General features: G+C 42.6%; 1 protein-coding gene across 2 annotated transcripts in view; it reads right to left on the reverse strand.

The window, feature by feature from the left end:
• Nucleotides 1–755: 755 nt before the first annotated feature.
• Nucleotides 756–17851, reverse strand: part of LOC106574311 (pyridoxal kinase-like) — a 30154-nt gene continuing 13058 nt past the window's right edge. For both annotated transcript variants that reach the window (XM_014150145.3, XM_014150144.3), the window contains 7 exons: nt 16095–16129; nt 12875–12960; nt 11703–11748; nt 9924–10035; nt 9662–9798; nt 7392–7458; nt 756–5603 (listed from right to left, as the gene is read on the reverse strand). In XM_014150145.3, coding sequence (XP_014005620.1) covers nt 5485–5603; nt 7392–7458; nt 9662–9798; nt 9924–10035; nt 11703–11748; nt 12875–12960; nt 16095–16129 — 602 coding nt within the window. In that variant the 3' untranslated portion in view covers nt 756–5484. The remainder of the gene's footprint in view (nt 5604–7391; nt 7459–9661; nt 9799–9923; nt 10036–11702; nt 11749–12874; nt 12961–16094; nt 16130–17851) is intronic.

Raw genomic sequence — 17851 nt, forward strand, 5'->3', positions numbered from 1 at the left:
ATCATTAATTGACAGCCCCATGCAGTGAGAGGGGATGCAGCTTTCAGCAGACAGTATTGATGACCCTCCAGAAAGTAGGTGTTTAAGCAATGCTTGACTTGGGCAGGACCTCACCGGTGCTAAGGAGCTCACCTGCTTGAGCTCCTGTTCCTCTTATATAATATTAGCTCAAAAGTATTGTGGAGCTCCTGCACCTAAATATAAACAGTACCAGCACCCAAAATGAGTACCGGCACCTATTTAAGCCCATGTCAAGCACTGGCTATAGGTATCCTCTTAGGTATTCTAACTCTGTGCAAACTGGTATACCTGTGTTCAGTTGAGTATAGGTAGACAGCATATGTGAGTATGATCATTCATTGACCATGCCATATAGATATACAGAATACGGTTTTCGGCAAGCACCCTACTAGTGTCATGTTCATGAATTCAATGAAATTGTCAACCTTTGTTTGTCTGCTGTATTGGAGGAAACTAATATTCATTCTTCGTTGCTTGTAGTAAAGTGTCCCCTGATAGGCATGCATTGACTTATGTACATGACAAGCATCGTATGGGATATGTTACCAGGAAAGATAGTTACCCGACATTGCAGGTAGATATTGAATGTACAATATAGATATTTTTGCATGTAATTTTTATATGCCACATTTTTTACGTACTTTCAGTTTTAGCCAACTATGGACTTCCATGACCGGCCCCTTCCTTTGGCAGTGTGTTGATACTCATTTACTTACAGAAAAAAAGCAGGTGGATATAATATAATCATTACTTTATTTTTATTGCATCATAACATACATATTATATATTATAAATGTGGATTTGTACACTACAATCTTCATTGTAACATGTTATAAAATATTCAGGCTCAAAAAACGAAGCACTAAAAACTTTACCAAACAGTTAATACATTTCATTGTTTGCCCATTGAGAAAAGAAAATGTAAAAAGAAAATCTTCAACATAAGAACAAAAGGAAGAGCCAAGCATAGACTGGTCACTGTTAAAACCACTAAGGGACAGATACAGTTACAAAGGCAGGGGGTAGTAGGGGGCATTCAGTTACGCTTAATGCTTTGTTCGTAACCAAGTGAGAAGTGGGAATTTACCACATACACCTGGGGAAAATCCACTTGAACGGCCCTCCAATTGGTAATTACTTGTGGGACACTCGTTCACCATCCTGAGCTCCCCTTTCTCCTACATGCTGACATCATCTACTAAGGACATAACCTCGAAACTGCATTTCCGGCAGTTAAATTCAACAAACATTATTTATAAAAAATGTATTAATATCGTTTTTGAACACTATAATTTGTTTACAAGTGTGACTGCTGTACTTTTAGTTTATGGTTTTCGCAGCTTGTTGGCCATTAGTCAATCGACGAGTTCAAAGCAGGTAATTGCAACCAACTAGTATTTACGACTTCACAACTTGTAAATTCCCACCTCCCACTTGGTTACGAATGCTGCATTAGTCAAAGATCTCCCTTTCTGTACTGACATCATGGTTAATGTTCTAGTGTTGCCTACTGTTTCTTGTATACATATGGCAAGAGTACATGTTATGATACTTTGCCAAGGGACTATTTTAGGAGAGAGTCAACACTACAGCAAACACAGTGGTCCAAACAAAGAAACATGTAGGGGTGGGCATTTTTTCTCACTTGTTCTAAGACCAAGACACAAAATGTTGCACAGCATGTCAACAATCATCCTTAACCTAATTTTTTTTCATCACTACTGCAATCGAGCCACGTGCTATTGGCTGAATATTAGGGAAGAAGAGATTCCGGAATGTCCCATCTGATTCAAGGCAGTGCCCTCAAATATATGTTTCAGAAATTGGCCATATTTTTGGCACAGATTCATGATCCACAGTACATACATATTCCACTGACCACGACATATTTATATATAGTATATATAGTATATATATATATATATATATATATATATATATGTATAAATAACATATATTTTGTAATCCACTGTGAACTATCCCACTACGTTTCCCCCAGGGAATGTGCTAAAACATTGCTGCAACAACAGTCAATATGTTCAAACTGTTTCCATGGTTTCCCACAGAACACTGGGAGAGCTGAAGATTTGGTTATGTGACCAGACTCCATTTTGCAAGGCAACCCACTTCAGACCAACATATATATCTTGCCAGAAGACACAGACAGCCTCGACCATCCAACTCCCCAAAGCTCCTGCTCAAAGTACACACTCGGACCACTCAATGGCAGTTTTAGGTGCTTCCGTTTTGGAGTTCAATGACCACATACAGTATTTGGGTTCAAAAGCTGGCACAGCCAACAAACCTCACCACCACTGACTTAGTCAGCAGCTGGGTTATTCCTATGAGAGCACCGGAAAGGCTAGTTTCTGGATGATAAGTCATTGCTTCTCTTCTTTTTTTTCTTTTTTAAACTAGTTTCCCCCCACCCCACCACACCCCACCCCACACCCTCCCCTAAAACCCCCAAACCCCATTACAGGAAATATACACTTACATACACGTACATACTCTCACACACACACACGCAAACACACAAATGTACAGTAACGCACAGTTGGGAACATAGATTAAACAGTTCACTGGTTTCATGAAAAGCTGAGGAGTAAGTACATGTCAGTCAGAGCAGAACTAACCCCTGATTGGTCCTGCACACGGACACCCCCCCCCCCCTGTCTGACGAGAAATGGTTGGTTCCTCAACTTTGAGTCCCTGTAACATAGCATCTCCAGAAAGATCAAATCAGCTTTCTCCACATTGTTAATTCTTCAGAACAGAGCGTAAGATATGGAGAATTTCCCACAAAGCAGGGGCAGACAGAAAACTTACAGCAAGTTGGCTAAATAACAGGATTCATATTAACTTTATTGCAATTTCATGTCTGTATCAGGAAACAGCCAGTTCGGCACTCTCTAACATAATTTGATTTCACAAGTTTGGCACAGACAGAGAAACCATATCAATATTAATCTGCCCAAGATATGTAAATATACAAATACATAAAAAAGTATATGAATGTTTTGCACGTATAAAATTAACAGTGTAGATTATCCTTGCTAGTCCTTGCAACCAATTAAGACCAACATAAAAGACATACGCATGGTAATTCCAATAACATTGAAATTTGAACACACAAGGATCATACATCAACAAATGTTGAAATGATAGATCTCTAGCATTTCACACATTGTAAATAACAAATAACAAACAACACACAAAAACATAGAACCACAAAGTTAGTGACGTGCTTACAATGATCATACGCTGATCATGATCTAAGCACCGAACATGGACAATTGATTTAAGAATCAACATACCCAAAACTATTGTCCTGTTGTGACATATGAGGTAAAATGTTTCTAAACCACCACTCCTCCACTGAAATAAGTGCCTCAGGTTCTATCCTATCCCTGATCAGTATTCTGCACTCAGCTGTGCATGTATTTCACAAGGCTTGATTGATTGACAGATTGTTGGTCGGTAGATTTTTGCAGGCCAGATATTAGTGGTCGACCGATTCATCGGCATGGCCGATTAATTAGGGCCGATTTCAAGTTTTCATAACAATCGGTAATCGTGCTTTTCAGACGCCATTTATGGCCGATTACATTGCACTCCACGAGGAGACTGCGTGGCAGGCTGACCACCTGTTACGCGAGGGCAGCAAGAAGCCAAGGTAAGTTGCTAGCTAGCATTAAACTTATAAAAACCATCAATCTTAACATAATCACTAGTTAACTACACATGGTTGATGATATTACTAGTTTATCTAACGTGTCCTGCGTTGCATATAATCAATGCGGTGCCTGTTAATTTATCATCGAATCACAGCCTACTTCGCCAAATGGGTGATGATTTAACAAGCGCATTCGCAAAAAACGCACTGTCGTTGCACCAATGTACCTTACCATAAACATCAATGCCTTTCTTAAAATTAATACACAAGTATATTTTTTTAAACCTGCATATTTAGTTAAAAGAAATTCATGTTAGTAGGCAATATTAACAAGGGAAATTGTGTCACTTCTCTTGCGTTCTGTGCAAGCAGAGTCAGGCTATATGCAGCAGTTTGGGCCGCCTGGCTCGTTGTGAACTGTGTGAAGACCATTTCTTCCTAACAAAGACCGTAATTAATTTGCCAGAATTTTACATAATTATGACATAACACTGAAGGTTGTGCAATGTAACAGCAATATTTAGACTTATGGATGCCACCCGTTCGATAAAATACAGAACGGTTCCGTATTTCACTGAAAGAATAAACGTTTTGTTTTCTAAATGATAGTTTCCGGATTTGACCATATTAATGGCCTATGGCTCGTATTTCTGTGTGTTATTATGTTATAATTAAGTCTATGATTTAATATTTCATAGAGCAGTCTGACTGAGCGGTGGTAGGCAGCAGCAGGCTCGTAAGCATTTATTCAAACAGTACTTTCCTTCGTTTTCCAGCAGCTCTTCGCAATGCTTCAAGCACAGCGCTGTTTATGACTTCAAGCCTATCAACTCCCGAGATTAGGCTGGCAATACTATAGTGCCTATAAGAACATCCAATAGTCAAAGGTATATGAAATACAAATGGTATAGAGAGAAATAGCCCTATAATTCCTATAACTACAACCTAAAACTTAATATTGAAGACTCATGTTAAAAGGAACCACCAGCTTTCATATGTTCTCATGTTCTGAGCAAGGAACTTAAACATATGTTTTTTTACATGGCACATATTGCACTTTTACTTTCTTCTCCAACAGTGTGTTTTTGCATTATTTAAACCAAATTTAAACCATAATTTATTTGAGACTAAATAGATTTTTATTTATGTATTATATTAAGTTAAAATAAAAGTGTTCATTCAGTATTGTTGTAATTGTCCTTATTACAAATATATATGTTTACAAAATCGGCCGAATAATCGGTATCGGCTTTTTTGGTCCTCCAATAATCGGTATCGGTGTCGAAAAATCATAATCGATCGACCTCTACCAGATATAACCTCGGCCTTAGCTAGCCTGGGCCACCACATTGCCACCGTAGTTAGCTAGTGCTGCAACTCCAATAGGCCTAAGCCCTGTGATGCCTGGCCTTGGAATAGTCTAGGCCTGGGCTGGGCTGTGAAGCTGTGTGTGCAGGACAAACCAAGAGGTTAGGCGAGCTCATAGAGGGAGTGGGAGAGATGAAGAGAGGCCGAGAGAGACCAGGTTGTCAAAGGGAGGTGTGTGAGGTGCAGTAGCCCCCCACCCCGGCCCACTCAGGTCTTCCCCTCCTCTGCTCACCCCCCAGTCTGTCCATCCATACCCTGCTAAGTCTCCTCATATGGAAATGTTGTGCTCTGTAAGAGATTTCTAAGGCAATGTCACATTACAGATCAAAATGTACAACACCTATACATTGTGCGGTTGTGGCGCGGGTGGAGGGGTGGGGTCGGGGGGTGGGGGGTTGGGGGAGATGGGGTGTGGGGCTCTATAGGGTTAGGACAGTAGCCTCCATCACGATGGCGGGGTCCTCGATGTCCGCTTTGCTCTGAACCATTCTCAGCTCCAGTTGAGGTGGGCTGGGTTTTCGGCCAGGCCCTGCTAACTCTGAAAGAGAGAAAGAGAGAGAAAGATGGAGGGGGGAAAAAGAGGAGAGAGAATAACCCAGAGAAAGAGAAAAACAAAGACAGAAGGAGCAAATGAACGCTCAAGCATCTTAAACACAAGCACATACAGTGAGGGAAAAAAGTATTTGATCCCCTGGTGATTTTGTACGTTTCCCAACTGACAAAGAAATGATCAGTCTATAATTTTAATGGTAGGTTTATTTGAACAGTGAGAGACAGAATAACAACAAAGACATCCAGAAAAACGCATGTAAAAAAATGTATAAAATGATTTGCATTTTAATGAGGGAAATAAGTATTTGACCCCTCTGCAAAACATGACTTAGTACTTGGTGGCAAAACCCTTGTTGGCAATCACAGAGGTCAGACATTTCTTGTAGTTGGCCACCAGGTTTACACACATCTCAGGAGGGATTTTGTCCCAATCCTCTTTGCAGATCTTCTCCAAGTCATTAAGGTTTCGAGGCTGACGTTTGGCAACTCGAACCTTCAGCTCCCTCCACAGATTTTCTATGGGATTAAGGTCTGGAGACTGGCTAGGCCACTCCAGGACCTTAATGTGCTTCTTCTTGAGCCACTCCTTTGTTGCCTTGGCCGTGTGTTTTGGGTCATTTTGCTGGAATACCCATCCACGACCCATTTTCAATGCCCTGGCTGAGGGAAGGAGGTTCTCACCCAAGATTTGACGGTACATGGCCCCGTCCATCGTCCCTTTGATGCGGTGAAGTTGTCCTGTCCCCTTAGCAGAAAAACACCCCCTTAGCGTAATGTTTCCACCTCCATGTTTGACGGTGGGGATGGTGTTCTTGGGGTCATAGGCAGCATTCCTCCTCCTCCAAACACGGCGAGTTGAGTTGATGCCAAAGAGCTCCATTTTGGTCTCATCTGACCACAACACTTTCACCCAGTTGTCCTCTGAATCATTCAGATGTTCATTGGCAAACTTCAGACGGGCATGTATATGTGCTTTCTTTAGCAGGGGAACCTTGCGGGCGCTGCAGGATTTCAGTCCTTCACGGCGTAGTGCGTTAACAATTGTTTTCTTGGTAACTATGGTCCCAGCTGCCTTGAGATCATTGACAAGATCCTCCCATGTAGTTCTGGGCTGATTCCTCACTGTTCTCATGATCATTGCAACTCCACAAGGTGAGATCTTGCATGGAGCCCCAGGCCGAGGGAGATTGACAGTTCTTTTGTGTTTCTTCCATTTGCGAATAATCGCACCAACTGTTGTCACCTTCTCACCAAGCTGCTTAGCGATGGTCTTGTAGCCCATTCCAGCCTTGTGTAGGTCTACAATCTTGTCCCTGACATCCTTGGAGAGCTCTTTGGTCTTGGTCATGGTGGAGAGTTTGGAATCTGATTGATTGATTGCTTCTGTGGACAGGTGTCTTTTATACAGGTAACAAGCTGAGATTAGGAGCACTCCCTTTAAGAGTGTGCTCCTAATCTCAGCCCGTTCGTTACCTGTATAAAAGACACCTGGGAGCCAGAAATCTTTCAGATTGAGAGGGGGTCAAATACTTATTTCCCTCATTAAAATGCAAATCAATTTATAACATTTTTGACATGCGTTTTCTGGATTTTTTGTTGTTGTTATTCTGTCTCTCACTGTTCAATTAAACCTACCATTAAAATTATAGACTGATCATTTCTTTGTCAGTGGGCAAACGTACAAAATCAGCAGGGGATCAAATACTTTTTTCCCTCACTGTATACACACAAACACTTCTTACAGCGAGTAAAATTATGCTTAATTTTGTCTTACCGTGAGCATAGGAGATGGTCCTCTTGATAACGTGATGCATGACTGAGAAAGTCTTCTCACATGCAGTCTAACAGAGAGAGAGAGAGAGAGAGAGAAAGACAGAGTCTTGTTTGTCAAAGCAATGTTGAAACTTTCAAAGGAAATTCAGCTGCCATCCCGATCCTTCTTTTACAATTGCGGTTTTAAAATCCTAGGACTGAGCACCCCGTCAGTGGTCCAGACAATATTTGAAATATTGGTAAGAGCGGCAGCATACCACAACTATCAAGTTACCTTGAGAATTTTTAGGTGAAGTTCGAATGGTGGGAACGTAGCTGACTGATTGATATCACTATTATTCTAAGTCTTTCTGACAGTATCAGTGGTGAGCTTTAGCTATAAGAGAGAGAGCTATAAAACCTAGACGGTGCACCTCCAATCTATTCTATTGATTGCTTCTGTGACAGCATGGGCAGCACCATGGAGGGCCATTACTATCACACTCAGGGGTGAAGTTTCCCCTAGATCTCGGATCATCTTCCCCTTCCCCAATCTTCACCATTAGTGGGGGAAATGCAAGACTGACTCAAGATCAGCATGTAGGGCAGTGGTCACCAACCGGTCGATCGCGATTGGTCCATCTCCCAGCTATTCCTAGTCGATCACCAAAACATTTCTGTAAAACATCGAATGATAAAGCCTTGCGTTCCTCTTTTTTAAAATTTGTTTCATGCTGTTGGGGTAGGTGCACTTGATTCAGCAGCCCTAGCGCCAGGAAGGCAAAGTGTTACCATTTTAAACAATTTCATGTGTCTGAAGGTAGAACTCTGCCTACCCGGCAGGCCCAGAGAGCAAATCAAGTGCACCTATAGGTCTACCGCTAGCCAATCACATAGCACAGATCACCGTGTCTACAGTTTCCTTGCGCCATAGACTGTAAAAAGAAGCCTCGAACGCACAGCAAAGTTGGTAATGTGAGATTTCAAAACTTTTAAAACCATGACTAGAGACTCAACAAATACAGCAAAGTGCTGATGTTTTTATGAGTAAGTTCCTGTTTAAGTTGTTATTCAGCACTGTCAACACTTTGTTCAACAGTTTTATAAGTCACACAACGTGCGATCTCCCTACTTCCCTACGACCAGCACTGCAGCTGCAATGAATGAGTATAGCAAAGTGTTTCGATAAGCTTGCATTGTTATTATTAGTGGCTTGTGTCTTTTTTAATATCAAAGAATATTTCACTTGTCTGGTCATTGGAGTAACAACATGAATTGGTGCATCAGGCAGAAATAATGCAGTGCGACTTGAGTTTTGCTATCAGCTGGAAGACTGGGTCCCCTTTTCCGAGCGGAGGGAGAGAGAGAGAGGGGGGTGGTGAGTCAGGTAAGAGGCAGCCTCAACGCTGCTCCCTCCCCTCAGATTGACCGTCAGACGCAGGCCATCAGTCTAGTAAAAAAAAAAAATGCTAATGATTATGCTCACTCAGCTGTGCCTCACAAGGAATATAACGAATGATCTATTACCAGTTTGATCATATACCAAAACTGTCACGCCCTGATTTGTTTCACCTGTCCTTGTGATTGTCTCCACCCGCCTCCAGGTGTCGCCCGTTTCACCATTATCCCCTGTGTATTTATACCTGTGTTGTCTGTTGCCAGTTTGTCTTGTTTTGTCAAGCTTACCAGCGTTCGTCCTGTCAGCGCCTGTCTTTTCCCCAGACTCTCTTTTTCTCGTCTTCCTGGTTTTTGACCCTTGCCTGTCCTGACCCTGTAACCGCCCGCCTGATCACTCTGCCTGAGCCTGTCTGCCGTCCTGAACCTTTGCTCCTACTCTAGATTATCGACCCCTGCCTGCCTTGACCTGTCGTTTCCTTGCCCCTGTGGTTACATTAAACATTGTTACTTCACACAGTCTGCACTTGGGTCTTACCTTCGTACCTGATACCAAACATTGTGAAACAATTTCAAAATGGTCTGAGAAGAACAACTTTGGCAGGGCAATTCAAGCGTAGCCAATATGCAGTGATACTATAGTGGGCCTATAGCCTACTGCACAAACCTCATTGCTACAGAACTGTTTTAAATTGGTTAATGTTGCATAGGCTTACTTTTTTTAAGTCATGTTTAAAAATAAATCTGAGCAGTAGATCTCGACTTGCATTTTGACTCAGAAATGGTTGGTGACCAATGGTCTAGGTAGGGGCAACTTCACCTTATACCTTACAATCAGTCTTTTGTGCCAAATGAGTCCTTTAGGTTTTATAACTGGCTTTAGTGTACACTGCAGACCTTGAGGTCGTTGGGGTAGTGGTGAGTCCAGGCCAGCAGCATCGCAGCAAACAGGTCCCCTGTCCCCACAAACACAGCGTCCACCTTGGGGATCTCCATACGGACCCGCTGGGTGGACTTGGTACCATCAGGCATCACTGGAGATGCAAGAAGAGGAAATGTTACACCAATGATTCACAGATGGGATATAAAACCATGACAGTTACATCAATTACTCATTGTCATTGTTAGTTTGCCCACTCTTGACCACACACACACTTACACGTCCTCTGGCTGCCCAGGGACACAAGGAAGCGGTCTCCCAGACGCGAGGGCAGGTCAGAGCTGGTGATGACCACCGTGTCAGGACCCATCTTATGGAGCAGGTCCATCACCTGGGGAAGGAGGCAGCAGCCAGGGGAAAAGGGTCAAAGGTCAACTCCCTACTACATCTAATGGTGCCACGTCCCTATTCAAAATCAAATACTTAAAAAATGCACCCTTCTGTGCAGAGCCATGGTTGAGTTGGTAACGCCCAGCACATATGCATGCCTCCCCAGCAGAGACAGGGCTTCAATCCCCATCTCCAACCTTCTTGGGAATACAGATATGCATCTGTTGGTCACAGACACCTTAAAAAAAAGGTAGGGGCATGGATAAGAAAACCAGTTAGTATCTGGTGACCACCATTTGCCTCATGCAGCGTGACACATCTCCTTCGCATAGAGTTGATCAGGCTGTTTATTGTGTGGCCTGTGGAATGTTGTCCCACTCCTCTTCAATGGCTGTGTGAAGATGCAAGATATTGGCGGGAACTGGAACACGCTGTCGTACACATAGATCCAGATCATCAAAAACATTTTCAATGGGTGAAATGTCTGGTGAATATGCAGGCCATAGGAGAACTGGGAAATTTTCAGCTTGCAGAAATTGTGTACAGATCCTTGCGACATGGGGCCGTGTATTATCATGCTGAAACATGAGGTGATGGCGGCAGATGAATGGCACGACAATGGCACGTCACAGTATCTCTGTGCATTGAAATTACCATCAATAAAATGCAATTGTGTTCGATGTCCATAGCTTATGCCTGCCCACACCATAACCCCACCACCACCATGGGGCACTCTGTTCACAATGTTGACATCAGCAAACCGCTCACCCACACGACACCATATACACTGTCTGTATCTGCCCGGTACAGATGAAACCGGGATTCATCCATGAAAAGCACTCTTCTCCAGCGTGCCAGTGACTATCGAAGGTGCGCATTTGCCCACTGAAGTCAGTTACGACGCCGAACTGCAGTCAGGTCAAGACACTGGTGAGGATGACAAGCACACAGATAAGCTTCCCTGAGACAGTTTCTGACAGTTTCTCTTCGGTTGTGAAAACCCAGTTTTATCAACTGTCCGGGGGGCTGGTCTCAGACGATGCCGCAGGTGAAGAAGCTGGATGTGGAGGTCCTGGACTGGCGTGATTACACGTGGTCCTGAGGTTGTGAGGCCGGTTGGATAAACTGCCAAATTCTCTAAAACGTTGGAGGCGGCTTATGGTAGAGAAATTAACATTCAATTATCTGGCAACATCTCTGGTCGACATTCCTGCAGCCAGCATGCTAATTGCACACTCCCTCAAAACTTGAGACATTTGCGTAATTGTGCTGTGTGACAAAACTTCACATTTTAGAGTGGCCTTTCATTGTCCCCAGCACAAGGTGTACCTGTGTAATGATCATGCTGTTTAATTAGCTTCTTGATATGCCACACCTGTCAGGTGTGTTCAGTGTAATAAAGCATAAATATATATATATATTTTTTAAATACACCCTTCATTTATTTTTGCCTTGAGGAAATCACAGCTGTCATGGAAGGCTTGGTGAAAACAATGGGGTGGATGCCATCTGCTTACTTACATATCAGTGAATACCTCAAGGAAGGAAGAATCCATTTTATTGGTGTTCAAACATGGCCCATGGTTTATGTACAAAGTTCGACATGACTTGATGACAACTTTGCAACATAATATATCTGCTGCATGTTCTATGGTGTCTAAGACTCACCTCCACTGCATCTTTCTCTGTGCTAATGTTCTTCCCTGTCAGGAGCCTGGAGGACAAACATGGGCACATTAATAAGGTCACACACACACACACACACACACACACACACACACACACACACACACACACACACACACACACACACACACACACACACACACACACACACACACACACACACAGTAATTTAACCTGGACACCAGAGGAGGCTGGTGGGAGGAGCTATAGGAGGACGGGCTCATTGCAATGGCTAGAATGGAATAACTGGAACGGTATCAAACACATCTGTTCCATTCATAACATTCCAGTCATTAGAATGAGCCCGTCCTCCTATAGCTCCCCCCACCAGCCTCCTCTGCTTGACACAAACACCACATTCATTGTAAACAGCAACCAACAAACAGTCTAAGGAAGAGTCTGTTTAGTGTTCTTCTATAGTGTTCTAGTGCCATAGTGAGAGAGAGTGAGCAACATTTACGCCATCATCTCCAAGTTAAACGACTGAGACTATCATTAGGCTGTGGAAACACTTCAGACACAACGGACAGTATATTATTATTCATCTGTAATTCCATGGGTATCCATCAGAGGGACCCTGTGCACCACTAGAACTGGGATTGCAGTGACGAGTGAGGAGGTGGTTCAGAAGTAGGGTTGAAAGGAGGGAGGGGAGAAGCAGTGGAGCACACACAAACCGACACAGCACACACAAACCGACACGGCACACACAAACCGACACGGCACACACAAACCGACACGGCACACACAAACCGACACAGCACACACAAACCAACACAGGAACAATGATGAAGGAATACAGACAAAAAGACAAGCAGACAAACACAGAGAGGAGTGACTGGGTATCAAGAACCATCAACTCAGTGTAGCAGCCATCTAAGTGACATGCTACACACCATACATAGGCCTTTGGTGTATCTGTATGTCATTTGATAGGATATCGAGTAAAATGACATCAATGTAGCTGATTAGGATGTGGATGCGGCTTCGTGATCGTAACAGATACGATACAGTCCCTGTGGTTATTTAACACTCCGTTTCTCTCACCACACACACACACACACACACACACACACACACACACACACACACACACACACACACACACCACACACACACACACGCAGCAGCTGTATAGGTTCACTATTACTCACTCTGCTTCAAACTGATTGGGTGTGATGATGTCGGCCACTGGCACTACCTTGTTCTTGTAGACCGGGTGCAGGTTCTCAGGAACGTACTGGAGACAGGAAGAAACACATCAGTACCAGTCAGCAGACACACACACACTCGCGCACACACACACGCACAAACACACGCAAGCACACACACAGGGTGCATCTCAATTAGAGGAGGGCCGATTAATCGGAATGGCTGATTAATTAGGGATGATTTCAAGTTTTCATAACAATCGGTAATCGGTATTTTTGGACACCGATTTGCCGATTTTTAAATTTATTTATTTTTATTTAACTAGGCAAGTCAGATAAGAACACATTCTTATTTTCAATGACGGCCTAGGAACGGTGGGTTAACTGCCTTGTTCAGGGACAGAACGACAGATTTTTACCTTGTCAGCTCGGGGATTGTTTTTGCAACCTTCCGGTTACTAGTCCAATGCTCTAACCGTAAGTTGCTAGCTAGCATTAAACTTATCTTATAAAAAACAATCAATCTTAACATAATCACTAGTTAACTACACATGGTTGATATTACTAGTTTATCTAGTGTGTCCTGCGTTGCATATAATCGATGCGGTGCCTGTTAATTTCTCATTGAATTACAGCCTACTTCGACAAACGGGTGATGATTTAACAAGCGCATTTGCAAAAAAAGCACTGTCGTTGCACCAATGTACCTAACCATGAACATCAATGCCTTTCTTTAAAATCAATACGCATGTATATATTTTTAAACCTGCATATTTAGTTAATATTGCCTGCTAACATGAATTTCTTATAATTAGGGAAATTGTGTCACTTCTCTTGCGTTCCGTGCAAGCAGTCAGGGTATATGCAGCAGTTTGGGCCGCCTGGCTCGTTGCGAACTGTGTGAAGTCCATTTATTCCTAACAAAGACCGTAATTAATTTGCCAGAATTGTACATAATTACGACATAACATTGAAGGTTGTACAATGTAACAGCAATATTTAAGACTTATGGATGCCACCCGTTAGATAAAATACGGAACGGTTCCGTATTTCACTGAAAGAATAAACGTTTTGTTTTCGAAATTATAGTTTCCGGATTCGACCATATTAATGACCAAAGGCTCGTATTTCTGTGTGTTATTATGTTATAATTAAGTCTATGATTTGATATTTGATAGAGCAGTCTGACTGAGCGATGGTAGGCAGCAGCAGGCTCGTAAGCATTCATTCAAACAGCATTTTCGTGCGTTTGCCAGCAGCTCTTCGCAATGCTTCAAGCATTGAGCTGTTTATGACTTCAAGCCTATCAACTCCCGAGATTAGGCTGGTGTAACCGATGTGAAATGGCTAGCTAGTTAGCGGGGTGCTCGCTAATAGCGTTTCAATCGGTGACGGCACTCGCTCTGAGACATGCAGTAGTTGTTCCCCTTGCTTTGCAAGGGCTGCGGCTTTTGTGGAGCGATGGGTAACGATGCTTCGAGGGTGGCTGTTGTCGATGTGTTCCTGGTTCGAGCCCAGGTAGGGGCGAGGAGAGGGACGGAAGCTATACTGTTACACTGGCAATACTAAAGTGCCTATAAGAACATCCAATAGTCAAAGGTATATGAAATACAAATGGTATAGAGAAATAGTCCTATAATTCCTATAATAACTACAACCTAAAACTTCTTACCTGGGAATATTGAAGACTCACGTTAAAAGGAACCACTAGCTTTCATATGTTCTCATGTTCTGAGCAAGGAACTTAAACGTTAGCTTTTTTACATGGCACATATTGCACTTTTACTTTCTTCTCCAACACTTTGTTTTTGCATTATTTAAACCAAATTGAACATGTTTCATTATTTATTTGAGGCTAAATAGATTTTATTGATGTATTATATTAAGTTAAAATAAGTGTTCATTCACTATTGTTGTAATTGTCATTATTACAAATAAAAATAAAATAAAAAAAAATCGGCCCATTAATCGGTAGCGGTTTTTCTGGTCCTCCAATAATCGGTATCGGCGTTGAAAATCATAATCGGTCGACCTCTAATCTCAATCACCTGAAGTGGCTGCCTCTCCTCATCAGCCCTTATTTATCTACCAAGCTGAAATTGCTGCCTAGCTCAGATCAGAGCAGATGAAGGAAAGGGGACGAGGAAAGGAAGCAACTTTAGACTACTGAGATGCATAACAAGGAAAGGATGGATGCATTGAGTCAATCAGAATGATGAGCACATCTTGTCCAAACAAACAAGTATACACACCATTTTTCTCAATGTCACTATATACATCAACAAACATTATGCATGTATGCCCTTGTGCTCTCTCTACCTATCAAACACACACACAAATACTAGTCTACGCACACTGTAACACGTACGCACGCACGCACAATGAGTCACAATCGAGCAAATGATTCCGCATAATTCTCTCCGTACAAACAGCGAGGGCAGCTCGGCTCATGTTAATTTCATCTGTCACTGTGAAATGAGATGTGGTCTAACCTACCCCAACCCACCCTCCACAACACACACATACACACGTCACACACACACCCACACCTCGATGCAACAATAACATAACGTCGACTGATCCCTGATGCTCAGCCCATCAAGGTAAAGAAGAGATTCCAGTAAGAGGGGGGGAGCGAGATAGAGAGAGACAGGGACAGGAAGAGACAGACAGAGAAAGGACAAGGGATAGCAGAAAGTGAAAGTGGGTCTCTAAGGCCACGGCCACATTGCGACTTTGCGTCTGAAAATTTTGCCGGTGGTTTTTCAGCGGACAATGGAGATTATTATCCATCAAAAAAATGCTCAACATGCCTTTTTACATATGCAGCTCATCCAAAAAGAGTTGTCTTGAACAGACAATTGATGAATGCATATAGGATTTCCTTTTCTGTATCTCAGTGTGACCGCAGTCTTAGGCTTAGCTCATTGGTCAGGTAAAGCTGAAGGTCAGTGTTGCCCCATTGAATGAGATTGAGCAGGAGTAGTGACGTCACTTACTAGTACCATCTGATCCCTCATTAAACGCACAGTACTCTCTGGTGGCCTGGATTGTGTAGGATACATACCTACCATTGTCAGTGTGGGTTGAAATCCGACCCACTGTCTATGATGAACTCTTCCAATGAACTCTTTCCCACTTATCTTTTCATGATCCCTTTCTGCTCTGTTCAATAAAACATACAAAATACAGGCAGCAAAAGACAAAAACACAAAGTACTCACCATGGAGCCATGGTCCCCCAGCACCGGGTCACACACTGAAAAGGCAAACGAGAACACACTCAATCTCCAACACAGATCTCTCAAGTTTTACACAGACATTACAGATGTTTTATATCGAAGTTAAGCTGACCCAAGATGTCTTCTGATTAAGTTCATCATCAGCTAATTACATCAAACACCTGGGTCGTATTCACTAGACACCACACAGAAGATAACGGGACGAAATGGGGATGGACTACACGAGCAAAGAAATTCTTGTTTTCATTTTCTGTTGCAAAATGTTTTGTTATGTTGTACACTAATGAATACGACACTGCCCTCAGAACAGACAGTAAACACGCGCTTACAGCAGTTTTATTCATCCTGCTCCTACATGTTGTTCAGCTAATTTACATGGAAATGCATGGGCGTTATTAAATTATGTCAACTTTAATCTTAGTTTGCAGCTTAATTGAGAATTATTTACTTGGGACTCGCTGATACAGAAACAACTGTCCTGTCAGCACTCTTTCTAAATGGAGTAAGGGCTTAAGGCGTCCGTATACTTAGGTTCAGAATTAAAAAACTAGGCAGAATTAATCTAAAATAGAGGGCATTCGGAAAGTATTCAGACCCCTTCCCTTTTTCCACATTTTGTTACGTTATAGACTTATTCTAAAATTGATTAAATAAACATTTTACCTCATCAATCTACACACAATACCCCATAATGATGAAGCTATTTTCTTTGGTAATTTATTTAAAAATATATATTTTTAAAATCTTATTTACATAAGTATTCAGACACCTTTGCTATGAGACTTGAAATTGAGTTCAGGTACAACCTGTTTCATCTTTGAGATGTTTCTAAAACATGACTGGAGTTCACCTGTGGTAAATTCAATTGATTGGACATGATTTGGGATGGCACACAACTGTCCATATAAGGTCCCACAGTTGACAGTGTATGTCAGAGCAAAAACCAAGCCTTGAGGTAGAAGGAATTATACGTAGAGCTCCGAGACAGGATTGTGTCAAGGCACAGATCTGGGGAAGTGTACCAAAAAATGTATGCAGCATTGAAGGTCTGCAAGAACACAGTGGCCTCCATCATTCTTAAATGGAAGAAGTTTGGAACCACCAAGACTCTTCCTAGAGCTGGCCGCCCGGCCAAACTGAGCAATCGGGGGAGAAGGGCCTTGGTCAGGTAGGTGACCAAGAACCCAATAGTTCCTCTGTGGAGATGGGAGAACCTTCCAGAAGGACAACCATCTCTACAGCCCTCCACCAATCAGGCCTTTTTGGTAGAGTGGCCAGACGGAAACCACTCCTCAGTAAAAGGCACATGACAGCCCGCTTGGAGTTTGCCAAAAGGCACCTAAAGGTGCCTGAATGACAAGCGTTACGTTTGGAGGAAACCTGGTACCATCCCTATGGTGAAGCATGGCGGTGGCAGCATCATGCTGTGGGGATGTTTTTCAGCGGCAGGGACTGGGAGACTAGTCAGGATCAAAGGAAAGATGAATGGAGCAAAATACAGAGAGATCCTTGATAAGGATCTGCAGAGAAGAATGGGAGACACTCCCCAAATACAGGTGTACCAGGCTTATAGCATCATACCCAAGAAAACTGTAGGCTGAAATGGCTGCAAAAGGTACTGAGTAATGGGTCTGAATACAGTTAAAGTCAGAAGTTTACATACACCTTAGCCAAATACATTTAAACTCAGTTTTTCACAATTCCTGACATTTAATCCAAGTAAAAATCCCCTGTCTTAG

This window comes from Salmo salar, chromosome 16, assembly GCF_965601325.2.
Source record: "Salmo salar chromosome 16, fSalSal1, whole genome shotgun sequence".
Lineage (NCBI taxonomy): Eukaryota > Metazoa > Chordata > Actinopteri > Salmoniformes > Salmonidae > Salmo > Salmo salar.